We start from the raw sequence: 22,983 nt of genomic DNA, 5'->3' as shown, positions 1-22,983 counted from the left end.
ACATGGTCAAATACTACTAATAATAATAATAAAAATTATTATTATGTTATTATTATTACTGTTGTTATTATTGTTAATAATAATAATAATGATAATTATAATTATTATTATTATTATTATTATTATTATTATTATTATTATTATTACATTATACCTTGAAAAAAAAAAATTGTTATAGAACACAATAAATATAGTAAGTTTTTTGCCGCTGGCTCGGAATGGTGACACAGACTTTTATTTTGTAAAGCTTAACCGGAAGTCTCGGTCTGTATAAAAGCTAGCTTGACTCTCCTGCTGTCAACATTGTAGCGGTGAAACCTCAGAGCTGTCACAGAAAGCGTCGGTCCGTCTCGCTGCCTCAGCCCACAGTCATGCCATCCATCTCTAGACTTTACTCGTCGAACACCCATCAATAATTAAGTTTCCGTTTAACGGACTTTCCCGGAGTTGAACTGGGCGGACATGTTTCTTTAAGCGGAGCCTGGTGGTCGTGAGGATTATCATTTCCTGACAGAATTCAACGGAGCCTCACTGTTGTTTGGCGTGGTGCTGTTTTTGTTCAACTGCGACAGACCTCACAACACAGCGAGGTAAGTTAAGGACACAGAGTAGAAATAGTTGCTCAACTCATGTCTGGTGTTGTGTTCGCCTGGTAACTTTGCTGTTGATATTTAAACAGTTAGTTTTCGTGTGTTGGTGCTCAGTGTGGATGTTCACTGTGCCTGCATGTCAGTTAATTAACTACCTGCTGCGGTGACAGATGACCGTTGAGTCGTTAATGAAGCTAAAGCTAGCTAGGTGAGCAACATTTCACACTGAGCTTACATTTATAACAAAATTATAAAGTATATTACATTATTGCAGTGCTGAAAAAATATGTATATGTTAAATTTAACATATATTGTTTATTTTACATTAACTGTTGCTAGTTAGCTGGGTTAGCTAAAACAAACTTTACTAAGTTAACTTTAGCTAAGTGGGCTGCTAGCTTAAACTTTATTTAATGACTAATTATTCAATGTAAAAGTACAGTTATTCATTTGGGAAAAGTACTCAGTATTTTTATGAAACTGCTTATTAATTTAAACTTGTTATGTTGTAGTTTAAGCTGATACAACTGTCATGTAACCAACAGGGGTGTGTTTGGGGAATTTCTTAATTGATGCAACTTACAAAGATAGAGTAAAATAAACAAAAGGCTATTGTCTTTTTACAGTTTAGGGACTGTTCTTTATTTATCAGAGTATGGGGGTGGCTGGGCTGTGACTTTGTATTATTTTTATTTCATTTATTTTTGACCCTCCCCAAAGCCACAAATATTTTCCTTGAGCCTCCCTGAGTGACGTGACCCTCCCTCCACAATAGATTAGTTATAATAGATTTTTGAAACTTACCCTTTGATATTTTTAAGTTGAGGAAAAGCCTTACATTTTTACTCTTGTCATGCATGCTGGTTAGTTATCCCCTTAAGATGCACCACAGAGTGCCACAGGAAGTTATTCCTGCATGTGGCCATAAACCTGAACAACTCCTCCTTCAGAGTGTCAGTTGCTCTGAGTCAGTAGACTGGCATTTGGACTTTATTCACCTTCTGTATTCATAATTCATAAGAGTGTATTGTGTGCAATTATTCTGCAGAGTAATATTTTTCAGTATACGACTTTATCATGCACACAATTGTACATATTTCGTATGTTTACTTTTATTCTTTTCTTGTTTATTCTATTGATATATGTGTTTATAAAGTTCACACTGACAGCCTCAACACAGTGACGATATATATTTTATTTTAAATATTTTTATATCTGTAGTACTTGTGTTAAACACTGTAGCATAATGCACATTCTATTTTTTATTTTATTTTATTCTATTTCATTGCTTTATATTTACATACTCTTACTTCATACTATAAATCTTACTCCTTATAATTCTCTATTCTTTACATCAGAGCGACTGTAACGAATCACATTTTCCCCTCAGGGATCAATAAAGTAGTTCTGATTCTGATTAGTGCAAACGGTTTATTTTTGGCCAGATTTTTAATGACACATCAAAGTGATTTATTAAATGTCACTATTTTAAGCTCAGATGAATTATTATTATTTTATTTTAAATGTATTAATTTCTTTCTAGAAATATTCGTGGCACATGATGTGTCCCAAAAAAAATTCTGTCTTTACAGTTTCTTGATGTGATAAATGGATTTGGAAATTTAATGAAAACATGCATGTTCTCTTTAAAAATTGGTGATAAAATAAATATAAAACACAACCATTTAAATTTGTGTGCCCCTCCCTTAGGCCAAAATAGAAAACAAAAGTCTCTTCCCAGTGCGTGAAAAATTATATGAAATGCCTCCCCCTCTTTGCACCACCCCTCCCTCCTAATAAGTAATGCACAGTCCCTTAGCTGTATGTGGATCCCAAAGGGCATCCAGGGACCACCAGGGGTCATTGAGGGGTTTCAGGTTCAGAGCTAAACTAAGATGAGAGTTTTGTTTTAAAGTTTAAGGCTTTACATTTGCAGCACAGCAAGTTTTGGAAAGTCAATATTTAATAGCAAAAGCTCATTTGGACTGGGCTTTTTTTTTTGTCTAAATCATACCATATGCATTTGATTAGCCTTTGGGTTTAGCAACTTTTATTTTTTTATTTGTTTATTTCATTTAAACAACATTAGCATAAATTTTGCCCTTTGATGTGTTCTACCAGAGCTACTTTAAAGAAACAATTTCATCTGCAGTCCCTTGGCAGGTCTGAACTTTGATTTGATTTGAAATTTCAGTTTATGTCGTTTCAACACAGGGCTTTGTGTTTAGGTGGCAGCAACTTTTAATTGTTTACAGTTGAACCATATTGTGATTCCATCATGATGTCCCACAAAATTATAGAGATATTCTGACATACTGTTCTGTTGTCTCGTTTAAAGATTAAAGAGTAAATATTAGTCAGAATCTCAGAATGAGATCTGAAAGAAATCTGGAATTTATCATGCTCTATACTTAAGTTGTGAAGTGCCAGGAGAGCTGTATTCTTATATTTACATATGTAAACTTTTATTGTTTTATCTGTAGTTTTATTAAGTTATATATAGCACTAGAACCACAATATTGCGGTGACAAATGGGTAACAGTTAGGTGAAGACTGTAAGATAAAATGAGTTTTGAGGTGGAACAGAGGACATGTTGATCCTCAGACAGCAGTAACTCAGCATATGCAGCACAGAAGATAGACAGACTGAGACTGTAATGTAAGCATCTGGTTCACATTGATATAAACAGACCCAAGTAGGTAGCTGCTCAGTGAAACGACTGTAGCTTGTGTTTCCCCCTCTCTACTTTACAAAGAGCTCGGGGTAATTTGTCTACATCCAGTCCACACAGATGACTCATCTGGTCTGTATGTCTTGAGTCATATTTCACTGGCACTGTCCTAAAGTTAGCCACAGTATCAAACCGTTTGCCAGTTTGGACTGATTCTCTGCATTCCTGTCGTTGCCCGCTCATTCTCACTGTATTTACTTTCTTTCTTCCCTCAGCCTTTCATTCCTGTGCTTCTTCTTTTCCTTTTTTCTGCATTTTCCACTCATTAAGAAAACCCCAACTCCCTTGCAGCCTTTTAAACCCACAACTGTGTTTTACACATTTTCCCTCCTGTGAGTTCAAACTCAAATTTCCAACACACATTCCCCCTCTTTCACATTTCCCCCTCTTTTGTCACTCCGTCTTTGTTGTGCTGCCCTTCTCTCTGTATCTTCCCCTCAACGCTCCCGTTGCCTTTGTCCCAGTCTGCTCTTTTCAGTTTTGTTTCTTTGTCTGTGCCCTGTGTCAGTGGTCAGGATACTGGACCAGTTACAGTGCCCCACCCTGCCCAGCCCTGAGCAAACACACCCACTACATCTCGATTTCTACTCTCTCAAATTTTGATCCTGTAAAAGATGCCTGTGTGTCGCCAACACAGGCTTGCACATATGTAGCACGTGTATATTTGGTGTCTTTGTCGGCTGCTGTTGAGTCACTGGAGTGAGTCCAGCCTGCATTAAGCAGAGCTCACACACTCTCAAAAGAATCTCACTTGTGCTTGTTTGAACGTTTATTTATTACCCATGAATTCTGTAGAGGGATCTGAGATGGCAAAGGGATGGCTGAGGCTGCTCACTGGTGTTCAGGAGACAGTTTCACTCTCGAGTTTCGCTTCTAATTCACTTCCTGTGGGCAAAGCACTGAAAAGCACCCAGAGCTTCATAGGACAAATTCATTAAGTTACTGCCAGATGTGATGTGCCTCTCTTCTGCTGTCCTTCTGTATGATCAAGGGTAATTCTTCCAAGAGAAACACTCCAGATGTCCAATAATTTAAATTGAATATTAGCTGTGCTCTACAGTGTGTTACTCTGGATGAACAACAGCATCTCTTGTGTCTCTTATTCCCACAGGAACTGACACAGGTGTCACTCTATCTATTAGGGGATGTGACAGTCCCACTTTTTCATGACTTTTCCATGTACACATGGATGAATGATACCTCAAGGACATGTCGAGTAGTGCAATGAAAGAGGGTCCGAAGTAGAACAAACACACATGCTTTCTCTGCAGCCCTTCAGTGGAAGAATAACTCTCTTGAAATTGAAATTCAGAGGCTCTTTAAAATTTCCTGCAACCCATTCCAGGACCAAAAAGGGCTTTCTAAGTTTAGAGTATAAATGGGCAAATGTAAAATGTAATTCAGCTGAGATCAATGAGAGGCCAGAAACATGTAGGAGTGTGGGATGGGATCAGACATTTCTACAGCGTTTTAGTGAGAAAACTGGTCAAGGACGAGGGTGTGAAGAAGGGAATAATGAAAAGAGAAGGCATAGCTTTGTGCAGGGATGTCCTCTGCTGTAAGAGGGAGGGGGTTGGTATGTTCACGAGGGGGAAAAGTGCTGAGCTAGGCTGCACTGAGACGCCATTTAAAGTGGAAGGGAGGATTTGAAGGAATTAACGTACAAACTGCTCCTTTCTCCACACTCTCACACTAAAGCCTCTTGGCCTCCCGGCGCGCCGTGAAGAAAGAAATGCTAATTGTGTGAAAGAGAGGCGTTTGTTTGCTCAGCACAGATACAGGCTGTTGTTGCTGTGGAGTCAAAATATTTGTGACCCTTGTTGCTGTTTGTTTTGTGTTTATCAGAGGATGTGTTTAATGGTTTTAAGCATGTTCTAATTTTGAAAATAATACATTTTGTTTTCAGTTTTTTGAAATACTATCTTTGAGATCTGAGGTTTGTGGCTGACATCAGAGCTGAATATGGAAATTAAAAACTCTGTTGCTTTGGCTGCTGGCAATGTCTGTGATAAAGGAATTTTAGATACTTCTGCTACCACCCTTATTGAAAAATTTCAGTGATATGAGCATGAGAGGCTGATATGCAAAACATAAATGCAGAAACTAATTTGAATAAAAAGCCTGGTGGTTGGATAGGCACGAGAGGGGGTGTTACCATAAGTGCCCACATCCAGGGGTGATAAATGGCTGCTGCTTAAACGCTGTTCCAGTGCAGCATTGTTGTCCTGTAGTCTGACTACTAAACACTTTGCTGCGTGGAAATTGAAATGTTTACATTGTGTTTTGGAAAATAAGAACTCATTCATTGATTGTTTGCAGCTGCTATGGAAACATCAGCTCCTGTATGACAGTGCAATGTCCGTTTGTCTGTTGGCTGCGGACTGCTGTTGGGCGTACATGTGTGATGTTGCTATTATTGTGTGTTTACAGCATTGATACTGTTTGGTGATGTTCTGGCCTCTTTACTGTCTTCTGTCTGTCAATTTACATTTTTACATGACACTTAAAATCCTCCTCATGTGGACAAACACTGTAGTAAGGTTTTAAAGACATAGCAGTTGTGCATGAGTGGAATAGTCTTAATAGTCGAAATCAAATTTAGCCAGCTTAAGCCTTAACGCCCTTTTTAAGGGGTGGAGGTTTCTACAGTATGTGCGTGTGTGCTTTCAGACTGACTTCCTGTCTCTCTGTTGGGTACAAACAGCCACAGCTTCCCTTTCTGTCATCCTCTGCCGCTCTTTTCAGCAGCATTAGATAGTCACTGCTCTGCTGTAGTGTTGTCCCCGGCTAATGATATCAGAAGGCTAATTCGGACTGTAACCACGTTAGCTCCTCTGAGACCACAATTCTCTTTTTAATGGAGAGGATGCAGGATACTCTGTAAAGACTAGATCGCAAATCAGTTTCTCAAGGTTAGTAGACTTTCTGACGGTGTGGAGTAGTGCCTCAGAGTGGATAGACGTAACGTTTATAACTTTCAAAATATGGTTACTTTCAAACATCTTACTTGTCTAAGTTGCATAGATGCACCAGAAGTGAGCCAGAAAATCCAAGATGTCAAAAATGTTTCATTTTTCCTGGTGATGAGTCTGTGTGTGTGTGCTCAGTGTCATAACATGCACCTACGACATTAGGATGTGGTGCAAACTACTTCTTAGAGCTTTAACTGTCTGCTTGTGTCCCCACCTGGAGCTCAGACATAAGGAGAGACTACAGAGCAGCATCTCTGGAGCTAGTCAGATGAACTTATCGATGACATTTAGCAAGACGGACAGTTGAAGTCGGATGAATCAATACTTGGACCCTTTTCTTATAGCACTCTTGAAATAGTAGTATACTTCAATAAATATGTGTTGTTTTTTCTATAATATGAATATGTGTAAGTAGCTGTTGTTTACAGTCTGATTTGTGCTGCATAGAATTAATGGATATACATATTGGTGTTGATATACAAGAGGCCGCTATTTACTTCGTTGGCCTTTCACATTAATCTAAGGGGTAACTTGTAAGTTTGGTTGCGACAGGAGACAGCACAGCAAGCAGCAAAGCTTGTGAGCTGTGGTTTATGCTAATCATGTGCACTGTAAGAACACACTGACCAATCAGACTGCTCTACTTAAGATGCTTGTTACATAATGATTATGATGGCAACATTTCTGAGAGTAAGCCTGACAGGTACTCTCTAAGAAACATGACCACAATGTAGTGCAGCTGAATTCAGGTTACGGTCTTTGCTATCATCATCTACATCACCTGCTGTTAAACTGTAAAGGTTTTCTTCACTTAAAGTATGCTGGGTCCGTTAAGGTATGCTGCATTTGTGTTTTTGTCTCTGCAGAATTGCTTTGTGCTATTTGTACTCTATATGTTTCTGCAAGTAGCACACAAACAGTGCATTTCTTTGTTCGTTAAGCTTGTGTTTAGATGCATTTGTTTGTGTGTTGTGATGTTTTATCTCTTCTCTGTAAGTCTCAGCAAATGTTTGAGCAGCAGGATGACTCCTGTAGATTAGCTGGATTACAGACTCTGGAGATTAAGCAAGAGAGCATCTGTCAGAGACTTTACTACTACCACTGCTACATCAGCTGCTACTGTACCACTGCATCTTGTACTGTACTGTATTGGTTACCAACTACTGCTACTATCAGTCCTGTTATCTGCTACTATTACCACTGCTACTTAACTAATATATGACTGCTATAACTGCTGTTGTGACTTGTGTTAACTGAGCTACCACGGTGACCACTACTGCTGGTACTGTGGCTGCTACTACTTCAACACTTCTACTAACTGTGCTGCGTTTGTGACTCATACTTTCAGTAGCAGTGCTAGCAGGGTGCAAAATTAACTTTTTGTCCACCAGCAAATTGAGATAACTATTTTTTTATTTATTTTTTCGGTTGGTGAGTGAAGCAAACCCACGAGCCAGCATTTGGCTAGAAATTGTTCTAATTTTGTAACCTGACTACTACCTTCTTCTTCTAGTACCACATGTACTGTTATTATTTACTGCAGCTTTACCCTACTTGTGCTACTGCTACTGTTAAAATATAACTACCCACTGTTACTGATGCTAGTAAACATGGGTTACAGTTGTACTACTGTAGCTACTAACTAGCATGTCACAAGTTTTTGTTGCTACTGCTGCTCTTTGCACCATGTAAAATGGATTGAATGTAGGGATGCACGATAATGGATTTTTTGCAGATTGCCGATATGCCGAAATGTAACAGCTCATTTGACTGATAATCGATATATCCACTTTTTTCCCCACCTAATTTTAGTGATCATCAAGTCTCTTCTGTAGTGGAATTAACATCATATTGTGCATGCATACTCTTATCATGATGGCCCACCCGCAGATGGAAAAGAAGATTAAATCAGTTCGCACACTGCAGGGCTCCAATGCTCAGTCAAATTTACTAGTCTAGTCATCAGACTAGACTAGTCTGATGAAGAGCCTGACACTCGAAACATTACTTCTATTCGAATAAATTCAACTGAGCATTGGAGCCCTGCAGTGTGCGAACTGATTTAATCTTCTTTTGTATGCACTGTTTTCGGCTCAGCGCCTGCCCGTTTTTGGTTTGGATGTGCGTGTGGACTTCTTTTTATGTGATCCACCAGCAGATGGAAACATGAAATACAATACTTAACAATGTATGTAATAATCATTCCTTGTGTAAATTAAGAAAAAGAATGTTGGCTGATTCTTATCATTCATTTTAATACTGATGACTTCCCGATATTATTGTGCATCTAACCTAACTACTACCTATTGCATCTACCACTAGTACCACATGCACTGTTACTTACACCAGCTTTACCTACTGGTGCTACTGTTAAAATAACTACCCGCTGTTGCTGATGCTAAAACTCTACCTATGACTGCTCCCACTAACTAGCATGCCACGGGTTGCTGTTGCTACTGCTGCTCTTTGCACCATGTAAAAAGGGCTGAATGGCATCATTTAGGGTTTTATAAAATATAATCATGTGTACCATCTCCCAATTTATTTTTTGGGGGAGGGGGCCTGTCACTCTAAGACAAGCATATTTTTAAGTGTGTGTGTGTGTGTGTGTGTGTGTGTGCGTGTGCCTTCCTTGTTGGGACTGATGTGTTAGGGATCCAACAAAAGAAGCTGTGAGAACTGCAGTTATGGCGTAAGCTTGAATCTGGATACTCCAAGTAAAGTTGTGTTGGTCAAAAAAAGCATCTCAGTAGAAAGAAAATAGTCAATATTTTGTTGACTTTAGCTATCGTCAATTCTGTGTGATACATTTTGTTGGTTTTGTTAGCTTAATATGTGTTTAAAATAAGCATAAACATGTATACAGTATTCTGAACACAATGCAGCAGTGTTCCTAAAGACTTCACTCCATGAAACTGAAATTATGACATGTAGCTTATATTGAGCTGAGCTGTGTTGACCCCCTCCTGCCAGCATGTTCTGATTTGAGGAGTAAATTATTGATGAATTGTGTCTTATTATTGTTCACTCTGTTTCTTTCAGCCATGTCTCGTAGGAGTTCTCGCCTGGTGTCCGGCGGCTACTATAATTCAGATGAAGAATCTGATTCAAGTAGTGTGACAAACATTTCCTACCGTGAAAACCCTGTCAAGTAAGTCATTTTAAGTGTGTGTGTGTGTGTGTGTGTGTGTGTGTGTGTTCGCATGTGTGTGCTCTAGGGCTGCCACGATTAGTCGACTAATCGATAACTAATCGACTATTAAAATAATCGGTGACTATTTTAGTAGTCGACTAATCGGTTTGAGTAATTTTTCATAGAAAAGTACTATAAAAGTACTCCAAAATACTCTTATGCAGCTTCTTACGTTCAGATATTGGCAGCTTCACACACTCTCCCGTGACAGTGAACTAAAACCCTTTGGCATGAGTATGAAACAAGACATTAGATGACGTGATTTTGGGGTTTGGGCGAGACAGACCGACATTTTTCAAAATTTTAACACATTTTTTGATGAAATGATTAGTCGACTAATCGAAGAAATAATCGACAGATTAGTCCACAATGAAAATAATCGTTAGTGGCAGCCCTAGTGTGCTCCTGTATGTAGTTTTGATTATAGTCACCAGCTCTGATTTACAAACTGTAAAGATAAGTAATCTTTGTCCTTTGCCCCATGCCACCTTCCCGCGTGTGTTTATTATCGACAGGGTTTTCAAGAAGAAGGCAGGGAACCGCAAGGCCGGCTCCCGCACCCCCAATAGAGCCAACAGCAATGCTAGTTCTGTCAGCTCAGAGCCGCCTATCACTGCAGGCCAGTATGATGGTAAAAACAACACAACATCCTATCACTGCAAAAGTAATAGACATTATATGCTGTCAGTACAACTCCATAAATAATACACCATAAAATAAATACATGATAAAATGTCCATCTTCTTTTAGAAAAGACGTAGCCAACAAATTATCTGACTGTTGCTCTCTATTTTTGTTTCATCTCCTGTCTGCCCCACAGGCCTGAGTCCTTCTCCCTTGAGCATCCAGACTCAGCCGACCATGAGGACGTTGCCGTACATCTCCACCACAGCCACCCCTCGGCCACCCCTGACCCCTTCATCGAGCCGGGGTCAGACGCCCACGCGCTGCCCCTCAGTACCTCCAGAGAAGGGCCCCTACACTGGGCTCTGCAGCTCCAGCCAGCCAGGATTACACCTCAGACCCAGCAACAAGGAGCTGAGTCAGAGCGGCGTGGACAGCTCAGGGTACTCGTCCTCTGAGGGTCCTCACAGGAAGCCCACAGCCACCGCCACCAGTGGTACCAGTAGAACCGGCAGTGACAGTGAGGCTCCCAGTGCTGGATACAGAAGCAGAATCAACAGTGCCTTCGTTAATCTAATGGGTGAGAACTGCAGGGCATGTGTGTGTGTTTGTTTGCATGTGTGTGTCTTTGCATGCCTGTTTATTAATCTCATCATTTTCTTTATTTTGTGTAGACTCAAGTAAATTGATGGCCGCTGCAGCGCAGTCAAAAATAATGCATGTGGCAGCTTTAGGTATGGGTTTGGTGTTTGTGTTTAAGTTTGTCTTTATTTGCACGTGTATGAACAGCATGTGCATGTTTTTCTAACATTGTTTAGAGGATTTGTGGAGCATGTGTTCACATTTTCACATACATGCTGCTTTCACATGTCAGTAGGTTTGTGTTTTCACAATCTCTGCATGTGATTTGGCTCCAGCTCATCGAAATCCCTCTAAATCAACCTTTTTTGTGTCCCTGCAGCTAATACTTCAGTCAGCAGTCGCATGAAGAAGGCTTGTTGTCTGTTTCTCCTCCTCCTCCTCATACTTCTATGTAAGTGACATAAACATTTTACATATTCAAGTTTGCATCTACTATGTTTTTAGAGCTAAAGCTAAACTTGGTGACACCTCATCACCCCTTGGGACATCTAGAGTTCGTAGTTATGCTGTGCCTTAAATGTTACAATCTAGGTTTTCCATGTTTTGTTGTGAGAAAGTGACATTTTAAAAATACCTTATCTCTTAATGTTTGCTTTGGAAAATCTCACTGACTAGAAAATGTTTAACATGATGCTCACAAAGTTGCTAAAAGAATGCCAGTGATTGCTCAAGTTTTAGTGATTGCTCTGTAGTTTTTATAATTGTGTATATTTTTAAAAACATTGCTTTTTGTAGTGTGATAATGAAATTCCTACAACACTTGAGCCCAGTTCAGACCAATGATTCGCAACGAGATGAAGCCCTTTTAGAACGTTGCAGAGAAAAGTTGCAGCAGTATAAACTGATCGTCTGAGCTTGACTCAAGCTGGCTGATGGTGTCACCTGCAAGTCAGCTGGCCAAATCACCGGTGGCTGGTCTTCAAGCTTGAAACCTGTTTTTACAGCCAGTCGGCTTCTAGTGAAGTCCGCTGGTCAAGTCAAAATGACCTCAGACGGCATGTTCGCTTGCTGAAGCAGGTGCTCCGTCCCTGCTGGACCCTCTGTTTCCATCCTCACGGTGTGCTGTCGTCAGACAGTGGGTCGTTGCTGCTGCTCGCTGTATGTCCTTATGGCCAGCCCACACACAATCTCATTAACTGATTAAGTGGTGCTGGTTATTCATATTATTGTGGTGTATTTATTATGAATACAGTCTATCTGATGCTCGTTTTGTTTATGTCTTTCTCCGTTTCATCACTACCACAAATGCAGCTATAGCCAGTATCTCACGATCACTATCCTCATTCATGTTTTAAGAAAAATGAGCCTGAAAAGCTTGAAATCAGAACAGAAGTACAGAGAGTTGTTGCATAGAGATAATGCATCGTCTCATCTAGTTGCATCAGTGTAAACCGCCAGGTTTGCAGAACAATACTGCAAGTAGTTGTGTGTTTCAATTTGTCTTGTCGTGAATCTTTGGTCTGAGCTGGGCTTTAGATTTGTGGTTCTTGGGGTTTCCCCCAAAATACGTGGTTGGCAGAGGTGGCAGCAGGGTCCGCCCCAAAATGTGTGTGTGTTTTGACTTGCCGGCCGCAAAGCTTGATCTCATCTGCCGCTTGTCCCCACCGTAGTGCGACTGAATGAGTCGCAGTAAATGTCAGTCATTACAAGTTTCACATGTTGAGCACTTTGATCTTAGAAGGTTCATGAAGCCTGACGATGATTACTTTGTGCAGTCTCTGTCTCTGTCTCTGTTTAGAAGGGCTATTCCTAAGGCAGCATTCCTCCTGTTTTCTCCAGGTCTTTGGTTCCTTCTTCCCTGGTTTACCTCACTCTTCTCCCGCATGGCTGTCACAAAGACCCCGACACAGACAAAACCTAAGAGTCAACCTGTTCTCCCAGCCCCTCCTCCTCCTCAACCCAGCACCATACATCCTACACCCGTGGTGGTAGGGCAGTTAATCTTCATCTTACTGGTTGTCACTGGTGTGTGTGTGTGTGTGTGTGTGTGTGTGTGTGTGTGTGAGGGTTAAATTTAAATTGATTGACATGGATGAGTGAATGGGTGGATCAATAGAGTACTGAGGGCTGTTGCAAATGTTTCCTAGCCTCTCCATATAACTTCAACTTTGCCACTGAGGAGTTCAGATCCTGAGAGTTCTTCCCTGTTGTGTAACGTGTCCATTCCTTCATTTACACTTTGCAGGCCTGTACGTGAACAATGTATAGCATTTATTTCCTAGCCCAATGTAGGAATTTATAAGAGGTACATTGACACAGCAGAACTGTAAGATGGTACAAGAACACACATTACCTCATTACCTCGATGAAGTAAGAGTCCTTTTTTCCCCTCTAGGATCCAGCTGTTGTCTCTGCTGTTGTGGAGGCGAAGATGCAACGTATTTTGGTAAATCACACATCATCTGCAAATCTTTAAAAATGACAAATCACATATTTTATTTGGGGTTGTTTGCATGAAAATGTGGGGTCTTTTTTTGTTATCTTAATAGTATTTTTTTCCTCTCTAGGATTCAGCCGCTGTGTCTGCTGCTGCTGTAGAAACAAAGATGCAACGTCTTTTGGTAAGACACGGATCGTCTGCAGATTCTAATGTGTGATTTATTTGCTATATCAGCTTCTCTTTGTTTTTGGAGTGTAACCTGTATCTGTGTTTGTTGCAGGAGGAGCAGCAGCTGAAGCAGCAACAAATTCTCTTTCAGGTGAGGGAATCTCACTCTCTGTTTCTGCCTGTTTCTTTCTCTTTTATTTTCCTTGTCTTCTCTCATTTCTTTCGTCTTGTAGGAACAAACTGTGTGTGGTATAAGTCCTGCCTGGTGAGGCCAGGATGGAATTGAGAGTGGGAGTAACATCAGGGTCAAAATCCAGCCTTGCTGGAGTGACATCTAGTGGTGGTAATGGGGAACTGTAGGGGATACAAGCTGATTTTCTGCTTCATTTTGTAGCTTTCTTGTTTTGTATTGTGTAACTTACGTGTACTCTGGAAGTTAAAACCTCTCCCAATCCTGGACAATTTTCTACCTTGTTTTTGCAGACAATAAAGGCATCATTCATGATTTAAACAGATTATTTTTACATTAAAACATTTAAACTAATTATCTGTTGTAGGTTTAGGGTAATTTTAATAGTGATCTTTATATAAAATCCATGAAAATAATCCATCAGTAATTCCTTGGTCCAAGCTATATCTTTACGTCTCCATTTAATTTAATAGGAATGATATGTTTTAGAGATGTTGCTTAGAAATGCAAAACAAGAACTATCTAGCTAGAGAGTGTGAATGACAGTGACATCTGGGCTACCAAGAGCTCACTTCCCATCAGTTATGTAATGTTCAAAGCCTCTCGACTGGTTGAAGTGATACTCACCTAACCTGTCACTGCCCAACATTTATCCTCTGAACTCACCATAAGTCCAGTAGTGACTGACCCTGTCATGTCTTTCTCTTTCAGATGAAGGAGAGACTACAGCTGGACGTGCATGATATGAAAACCAAGCTTGAGACTTTGGACTCAGACAGTCGGCTGCGTTTGGAGCAGGAGCTTGCGGAGTTGGGCAGGCAGATGGTGGATCACCAGACAGACAGTCGCTCTGCTGCCGCCAGCCTCAGCCTTAGGATCCAAGCTTTAGAGGCCCAGAATACTGAGGTAACCACACTGGTAGACATTTACACAACGATAGACTCAAAGGTCCAGTGTGTAAGATTTAGGACGATTTAGTGGCATGTAACGGTGAGGATTGCAGATTGCAACCAGCTGAAACTTCTCCTGGGTGGAATTCCTTCAGCATTCTTTGTTCAGGAGGTTTGTACCAGGAGCCAAATTATCCACAGAGGTCTCTTCCTCTCATAAACAAACAGACACTGTGATTTAAACAGGTAAATACACAGAATAAAGCAGTTTCACATTAAAAAAATTTGTGTTTTTCTAACACTGCTCGTCGTGAAAGGGCGTCTAACTACGGTGCCCCACACTGAAACGCAAATTACCCTATCTAGAGCCAGTGTTTGGTTGGTCACCTCCGTAGACAGGGACCCGCTTTCTGTGTAGATATAAACAGCTCATATTCAGGTAACAGACACACAACAATTCTTACTTTCAGGTGATTATGAACTAAAGAAAATATACCTATTATATTGTATTCCATTTATGCAAATATATTCCCCTAAATCCTGCACACTGAAAGACGGAGCCATGCATTAATCCTGTCTTTTGTTTATATCATCTTCCAACCTGACATGTTTCCTTTACATAGTGTTGCTATAATCTGACTGTTTGTTTCTTGAAGCTGTCCCAGAAGTGGTCGTCCATCCAGCTGATGCCTCCTCCTGCCCCCTGTCCTGATACGAGCACCGCCCCCGTCCAAAACCAACTCACTCCAGAGCTCCAACAGGCCATGGAGAAGTGGTTCACTGACCGCATCAAGGTGGGTGGAGGGACAGATACTGGAGATCATTCTCAGGACTTGTACCGGCTCTGAACCCATATAAACCTTATCACAGCACAAGAAAATCTGTTATAGTCATGGTGATAGACATTAGTTTTTTATTAGACGTCTGAGCAATACTGCTTACATGATCTGATTTCAGTGTTAATGTGTATGATCTATTAATGCATATATTTATATATATACTCATGGTTTGTACTGTATGTAAATGTGAATCAGGAGCAGGATGCTGTCAGGCTCGGTGACAAAGGAAGCTGTCCAGACTGTGGACGTCCCATGGCTGACAAAATGGCCGACTTTGCACTGGAGACTCAAGGTTGGGAAAATCTCCATGTCACTTTCACTTGGCTTTATTTACCAATATTTAATAATCATAATAAACTTTATTTATATAGCAACTTTCATACAAGAAATGCAGCACAGAGTGCTTCACATGAAAATAGACATAATGGACATAAAACAGAAAAGTCGCAAGATGAATTATATCATAAAATCATAGAATTGTAAACTATAAATCATTAAATCAAGTAAGATTTTAAAAGAGTTGCAGCTAGCTTCCCGGATATCTCTAGGTAGTGTGTTCCATAGCTTTGGGGCGTAATTGACAAAGGCTGCATTCCCCATCTTCTCCTGGCTGTTTCTGGGAACCTCCAATAAACCAGCAGCAGATGATCGCACTGTTCTTGGAGGCAAATAGTTAACAAGGGAGTTAGCAATGTAGCTCGGTCCCAGCCCATTTAGGGCTTTGTATTCAAGGAGGAGGAGCTTACAATCAATTCTAACTGTAACAGGAAGTCAGTGCAGAGCAGCTAAGACTGGCCCGACGTGTTCTCTCCTCTTGGCTTTAAATAAAGGCATGAATCAGTTTCTCTGCATCTTTTTCATGTAGAAATGGTCGTACCGTCGCTATGCTTCTGAGATGGAAAAATGATGATATATGTGTTTGCATTAAAACAACAAAAAGCAAAGATATATTTATGGCTTTAAACTCTTATTTTCTATTGTGTGTCTGTGTGTCTGTGTGTGTGTGTGTGTGTGTGTGTGTGTGTGTGTGTGTGTGTGTGTGCAGGTGCCAGTGTGATCAGCACCAGGTGTTCAGAGACGTATCGTATTCGTTCAGCATGTGTGACCCTGTTTGGATTCCCTCTGTGGTATCCATCTGAGAGCCCACGCACTGTTATTCAGGTTTGTAAATGTTCTCTCTGTTTTATATCTGACTAGCATCATCTCAAATCTATTTTATTCTCCTGGACAAATTGATCATCCTGTCCCTATTTCTATATTTTCCCCTCTGCTCCCTTTTCCTTCTCTCTCAATGTTTTCTAGTTCGTAAAAGATCATACAGTTTTTACCACTTGGCAGGACACCAACAGCCCTGTCTCCTCCTTCTCTTCCAGGGCTTCCCGGTGCTGCTCCCAGGGAAATGTTGGGCGTTCCATGGTGTCCAGGGGACTCTTGTGATCTCTCTGTCTCACCCCATCACTTTAACTCATGTGACGCTTGACCACCTGCCACGCTACAACTCCCCCACCGGCCACATCGACTCCGCCCCCAAAGACTTTGAAGTCTATGTGAGTGCTCCCGGTCTAGAAACACAGCCTGACAGCCTGTGACTGCTGTTGCTTAAAAAGAGGTTTACTGAACTGCATGCTCTCTCTTAGCAAACACAAACCCTCCTTAACTCCGATCCTTTAATGTGTCATTTAGAAAAAAATAACAGTGTAATGTTTTTTAAAAACACATAACTTTAAAATGAATATTTTGGAAAAGCGTTGGCTGTTTGGCACTTGTATGCTCTTTTGCAAGTCTATATACAAGCTTTCATTTAATGGACATATTTCTACTCTAGTTTGGAAGTCATGGTCAGTACTCTGACTTAGGTGTGATGTTGCCTTTTCTTTTTCAGGGAATGAAAAACGACACAGAAGAAGGAACACTGCTGGGAACGTTCACTTACGATGAGAACGGAGAGTCAACACAGACGTTTAAGCTGCCTGTGAGTTTGAACCAGAGTTTTAATTTAGTGTTTTCGATAAGTTTTTATTTTTATTTAATTTTGAATTTTTGTTCTCAATTCAGTTTAGTTTCAGTTATTTTATATAATTTTTTTTATTGTACAAAAATGTTAAGTTTCAGTTTTGTTTTTATCAGTTCCAGCATTAGTTTTTATTGTGGGTGTATTTTACAAGGGCAATATACAAGACACTCAGACAATAGATATTGCAGTACAAACACAACACTTTGTGAATGCAATTGACTCCCAGTCATGTAGGCATTACAGTCTCAATAGACCTATGCACCAACACTTCCTTATGCTTGTTGTGTTGGCACATTTGATCAGATTTACAAAGACTAAAACTAAAGACATATCCTGTATATTTTTCTAGTTAGTTTTGTAAATACACAACATCATTTCAGTTAGTTGCTGTTTTTTCTTAAGTCTGCTTTTTGTTTTTCACTTTAGTTTACTAAAATGTTGTTTCACACCTAGTTGTAGTTCTCAGTTTAGTTTTAGTTTACTATAATAACCGTGGTGGGAATTAACAAATATGAATAAAGCATGCCCTAACTACTTCCTGTTCTATGTTAAAAGTATGAGTTTAGCTCAGGAGCTTGTTGCTATTGATGTGTGTTGACTGTAAAAATACAAACAGTCTGACATCTGTTTTCATCTGTCTTTCTTCATCTTTATCCCTCCTGCACTCTTACACTCTAACATTTTCCGTCTGTCCCTTTTTATTCTTCTCATTCCCTTTCCTCTTGTGTCTCCTGTGCCCTCCCCCATCCTCATACAGAACCCCAATGATGTGGTGTATCGAGTTGTGGAGCTGCGTGTCCTCAGTAACTGGGGTCATGTCGAATACACGTGTCTTTACCGTTTCCGCGTGCATGGAAAGATCGCCTCCACATGAGACGCGGCACTCGCTGACCAAGATGAGACGGCTCATTCCAACATATCAGTTAATACCTTTGCATTGTACTCTATTTAAAGAAAAAAAAAAAAAAAAAATTTTGCATATGATGTCATCAATCTGTGCACTGTCCAGATGGAGGGCAGGCAACTGGGGGCAAAGACTACAAACACAGCACAAATGTTCCAATCGATCAAATTGGGGAAAAAATAAGGGCCACTTTAAGTTCCATAAATAGTAGGACGTAAAGGGGAGAAGTTATTAAAAAAAAAAAGTCACTGAAAGAGCAGCAGATCAAAAACCTTCATCTTCAGTCTGGAGGATTGGAGTCAACTAATTTATTTATTTTTAAACTGTGAAACAAGACAAGATACATGTAAGGACACGTGAAATAAGGCTACATACATACATACATAAAGAGACATATGACATGACAAAACAACAATTAGTGACTGTGGGTGTGTGAGTGTGTTGTAACTAATGAACGACAAATATAAATGGTGACAACGACATACATAATAATAGTAGTAATGATAGTAATGATGATAATAAAATGAAGTAATAATCAACAACAACATTATCATCATAGGCTTTGAGGGGGGGGGCGAAAGAGAAAATAAACAAACAAATTAAGCGAATAGAAAAATAAATGAATAATAATAATCATAATAATAATGAAAATAATTAAAGTATATATACATACACACATACACACACAATAATCATCATCATCATCGCCATCATCATCATCATAATGGTAATAATAAATAAATAATTAAACAAAGGGGGATAAATAAAAATAAAGGGACGAAGAGAAGTGAAGGCTCTGCCTCGGATCCCCACGCAGCCACAGAGCGGGCCGACCCCCGCCCATGTCAACTAATTTTAAAGGTAAACATTAAAGTATTGTGTTAAACGTACCACGAGTTGGATGCAATCGCAATGTCGTGTGACAACTTCTCTGTCTCTTGCCATGACCCAAATTTTCAACGGCATTCCACCAGACCTCTGGGAACGGGTGACTTGGTAGGTAGAAAACAGTAGCTAAAGTTAGCTAACATTAGCTAGTAAGGTTAGCCTGACAGCGGTGCATCCATGTGCTAAGTTAACATATTAAAGACAGGAACATTCAAGACTGATTCATACTTGGGCATTCAACACTTTTAAAGAGTGCCACTCGACAGAAACTAAACAGTCGTGTGACTTTTTCAATGAATACTTCATTGAAAGGTTTCAGTTGTCTACATGATAACCAGAGACCCCCTGCGTTTTGTTTTTTTTATGGTCTGAGTCTATATCTGTTTCTGTTTAGTAAAGAGTAATCTGCACAGACAGCGGCTTAAATCCCACAAATATCCCACTGTATATGGGTTTATCTTATGAACCTTTTATTTATTAATTGATCAGCCACCAGTCCGTCTGAGCAGCAGATTCCCCTTACTCTCTGTGGTGGGCGGGGAAATAACATCAATGAATCAATAAACGCAAACACAGTTGGTTTCCTCCCATGGTGCTGACAGCATGGTGCAGGCAATTTTCTGACGATGCCTGCTGCCTGCAGGTTCATCCAGCCCTTTTATATTGTCACTTTCCTCTATATCCAGTTCACAGTGTATGGATTCATCACTTCTTGCCCTCCATCTGAATTTTGCACGTCATAGTCACGTGATTGCAAACAAGCTATTTGATGGTCTGTGGTGCGTTCAAGGCCAAATGCTACTGAAAAGATTTTTAGTGTTGAGCAGTGTCTCTCCTGTGTTGCTGTGTTTTTGATTTTTAATGTTAAAGTGACTGAAATCATAGGAGGTGTTTTTTGTGCACAATTAAGGTGCACATTGGACATTTAATTAATCTACAGAATGAAGTGTATGATATGTTTCTTAAAAACCAAAAATCTACCTAGTAAAACCATTTTAGAGCATAAAGTTCTGGAAACTTTATGGTTTTGGTCATCGGAGAGTGCCACAGAATAATTTTTAACTTTTCTTGTTATTACTATTTATCAGGTTTTTCCTACTTAACATTTGCAGAGCACACAGTCCTACCAGGGAGCTCCCCAATAAAGTGATGTGTCTGTATACCAGTTTAGCGTTAAGGGCCGTGCTTCATGGTACTCTGACAAATTCAAAGGAACAACAGTGTTGCAGAATAACTTTACTGACTCTGGTTGCAAGCTTTCACCTCAAAGCTTCCCGCCACAACACATAAGTGACATAAATGGAGTTTAAAAGGCTTGTTTCTAACATGCTCTGTCCATTTTTGGGCACTGAATTGATTTGAATATTTAATATCTTTACAACATGAGGTTCTGTTTCATGAAGTTCTCAATCGCACGTTGGTTTCCTGTTATCTTGAATGGTTGAAGCAGCTGTTGCACCATTTTAACAGGACACTTTCGATATTTGGTTGTTGCTGATGTTGTGACTGATGGGATGTACCATCCTATAAACAGTAGGTAGAATTTATACAGAGGGCAGCAGTGAATGTTTTTTAATCAGTGTTGTTTGATTTATTATTCCTACGAATTATAAAATATGCAGCTTACCGGTACTTGAATACTAGACAACCTCTTTTTCTAACCTTTTAAAAGATGTCAGTCCGACTTCATGACATTCTACTTCTTTGTACATATTCACAACACAGATTTTGTATGAGAAAGAAAAGTGTTATTTATTTGCAAAACGAGAATATTCAATTATGATTTCGTAACAGATAAATTGATAAATGAGTACCTGTTTGGAATTCACACAACAGACAACCTATGTCAGTGTCATTCAATCATTCCCCATGTATTCTTTGTGTGTTTGTTATACAGAACATTTACAGAAAATATTAGATACTTGTTTGTTTGTTTTTTTTGTTTGTTTGTGTTTGATGAAGTGCACTAGAGATGAATCCAGGTAAAAATAAAAAAAAATCCATTTCTTACCGATTTCATTTATTAAATATGTACTCGTCTTTAAGAACATTTCCTTGTTTTCAGACAGTTGTGATTTGGATCATCACAAATTCAGCATCAGGAATTATTTATAATATACTTCTATATTTTGATATAATTTTTGCAGTTTATATGAATGTGTAATGTTAGTGCATTGCATTTTGTATTTAAACTGGTGATTGTAGTTAATTCATTACAAATATTTAAAGCTTGATTGTGTGTAACCATGAATTATGATTTGCAATGCTTACAAATCTTTAGGAACTCCTCGGTTGGAAGCACTATAATATTTGTTTATATTTTCTTTCACTTATATCACCTAAAAAAGGTGAAATTTGAAGTTTATATTTTTGAAAGCTGTTGAACAGCCTGTACAGTCTAAATGCTTTTATCTTTGTGCTCTTCACTGAACACACAATAACACAGGCAGCTTCAGTCTCTCAGATTCTTGTTAGTGTTTGCAGATGCACAAACGAAGCTTAAGTTTAACAGTTAATCAGGTTCATCTCTTTCATACATGTCTGACAATGTAAGTTTAATTTTTCTCAGTTTCAAACAAGCCTAACTTAAACAGTAACTTCAGACGTTCATATCCGTTGCTGCCAATTATTTTCTCTTTGAATTAAACTGATTTATGTGTCAGAATCTGCCTGAAGCGTTCTCCAGAGTATTTGACTATCAATGCCTATTTGTAAGCCAAACTCGGATGTTGTCTGATTTCATAAATAAAACATTGTAATACATTTTTGTCATTGCATTTATTGTTTTATAAAGTCCTATTTTCTAATGTTGAACATACTTACTACAGTGCTATGACAATACACACAAAAAACCCAAACCCTTATTAAATTTCTATACAAAGTTCCAGCTGTTGTTTTTAGCTGTGCCCGGGTTCAATTCAATGGTATACCTTTATAATACAGTTATTTGTTAGCTCATCAGTGTTGAGGACCAAAATCAATTTTACCATATGTAATATAGAAAAGATACAGGAAAACAAAAAAGGAACTTCAGGTTTACATTCAAGCATTGAAAGAAAAACTACAACAGTTTTTTTAACTGAAATTCTTTATATCAATCTATATAAAGTCAACAAACTAGCATTTTGTATAATATGAAAATAAATGCATGACGTGAATGTATTTTCATCCCACCATCCAGGGATGGTGGGATTTTCATCCCAGTACAGTTATCTGAAATCGCATCTTCTCTCAGTTAAGGATGAGATTTAGGAGTTTTAGCATTACAGAAACTTTGTCACCTTCTACCTATGCCAATCGTCAATACCTATGTGCAGTTTCACATAGATTGACCACGTCAGTGAGTAGAAAAACGTGGGACAGACAGAATGACTGACTGACAGAATGACACACTGACAGTTTCCGTGATTATGTACAGCATACCATACCATGACTTAGTCATACCAAAAATTAGGAAAAAACAAAGCATTGGTCCACAGGGGGAGCCACAGTGATCGGTCGCATTTTAGCCATTTTTAAGCATTTTTCTGTTGTTATAGCGCCACCCAGTTGCCAATTAGAGTTAAATTTCTCCAGTCACCTTGAGGCGTCCTGTTCTACATATCTACCAAGTTTAGTAAAAATCCATATGGCGGTTAGGCCTAGATAAGAAATTAGCTCTCTAGCGCCCCCATTTTGTTTGATGGGGTCAATAATGGAGGGGTCCCCTCAGATTATGTGTGGTCATATGCCTACAAAGTTGCGTGGTGATGGGTGAAACCCTTGAGATGTTATACACCTTTATGTGATGAGCCACGCCCTCTGCAATATTCATTGCCTTATAGAAGCTCAGTTTTAGTAAGTTTTCCAACTTTTGCCAAGAGGGAACTTTAGATATTGGTCCCTAGATTATGTTCACCCAGTTTCATGCAGATCGGTCAAACTTCCTGGGAAGAGATCGATTTTAAAAGTTTCATG

General features: G+C 39.3%; 1 protein-coding gene across 3 annotated transcripts; it reads left to right on the top strand.

Annotated features, from left to right (window-relative positions):
• The first annotated feature begins 304 nt into the window (after nucleotides 1–304).
• sun2 (Sad1 and UNC84 domain containing 2) lies at nucleotides 305–21,789 on the top strand. 3 transcript variants are annotated; one of them, XM_050044676.1, is made up of 17 exons: nucleotides 305–590; nucleotides 9,337–9,445; nucleotides 10,003–10,118; nucleotides 10,308–10,691; nucleotides 10,786–10,845; nucleotides 11,073–11,144; nucleotides 12,533–12,681; nucleotides 13,089–13,139; nucleotides 13,261–13,314; nucleotides 13,414–13,452; nucleotides 14,203–14,397; nucleotides 15,038–15,175; nucleotides 15,416–15,512; nucleotides 16,266–16,381; nucleotides 16,594–16,767; nucleotides 17,103–17,192; nucleotides 17,992–21,789. In XM_050044676.1, the coding sequence occupies exons 2-17, from the start codon at nucleotides 9,339–9,341 to the stop codon at nucleotides 18,106–18,108; spliced, it is 1,959 nt and encodes a 652-aa protein (XP_049900633.1). In that variant the 5' UTR covers nucleotides 305–590; nucleotides 9,337–9,338; the 3' UTR covers nucleotides 18,109–21,789. The 3 variants fall into 3 exon arrangements, with proteins under 3 accessions (XP_049900633.1, XP_049900635.1, XP_049900634.1); XM_050044677.1 differs by lacking the exon at nucleotides 305–590 and adding an exon at nucleotides 6,117–6,234; XM_050044678.1 differs by lacking the exon at nucleotides 10,786–10,845.
• Nucleotides 21,790–22,983: the final 1,194 nt, after the last annotated feature.

The sequence above is a fragment of the Epinephelus moara genome, chromosome 5 (assembly GCF_006386435.1).
Source record: "Epinephelus moara isolate mb chromosome 5, YSFRI_EMoa_1.0, whole genome shotgun sequence".
NCBI lineage: Eukaryota > Metazoa > Chordata > Actinopteri > Perciformes > Serranidae > Epinephelus > Epinephelus moara.
The sequence above is the reverse complement of the archived record's forward strand: the minus strand, read 5'-3'. Positions and strand labels throughout refer to the sequence as shown.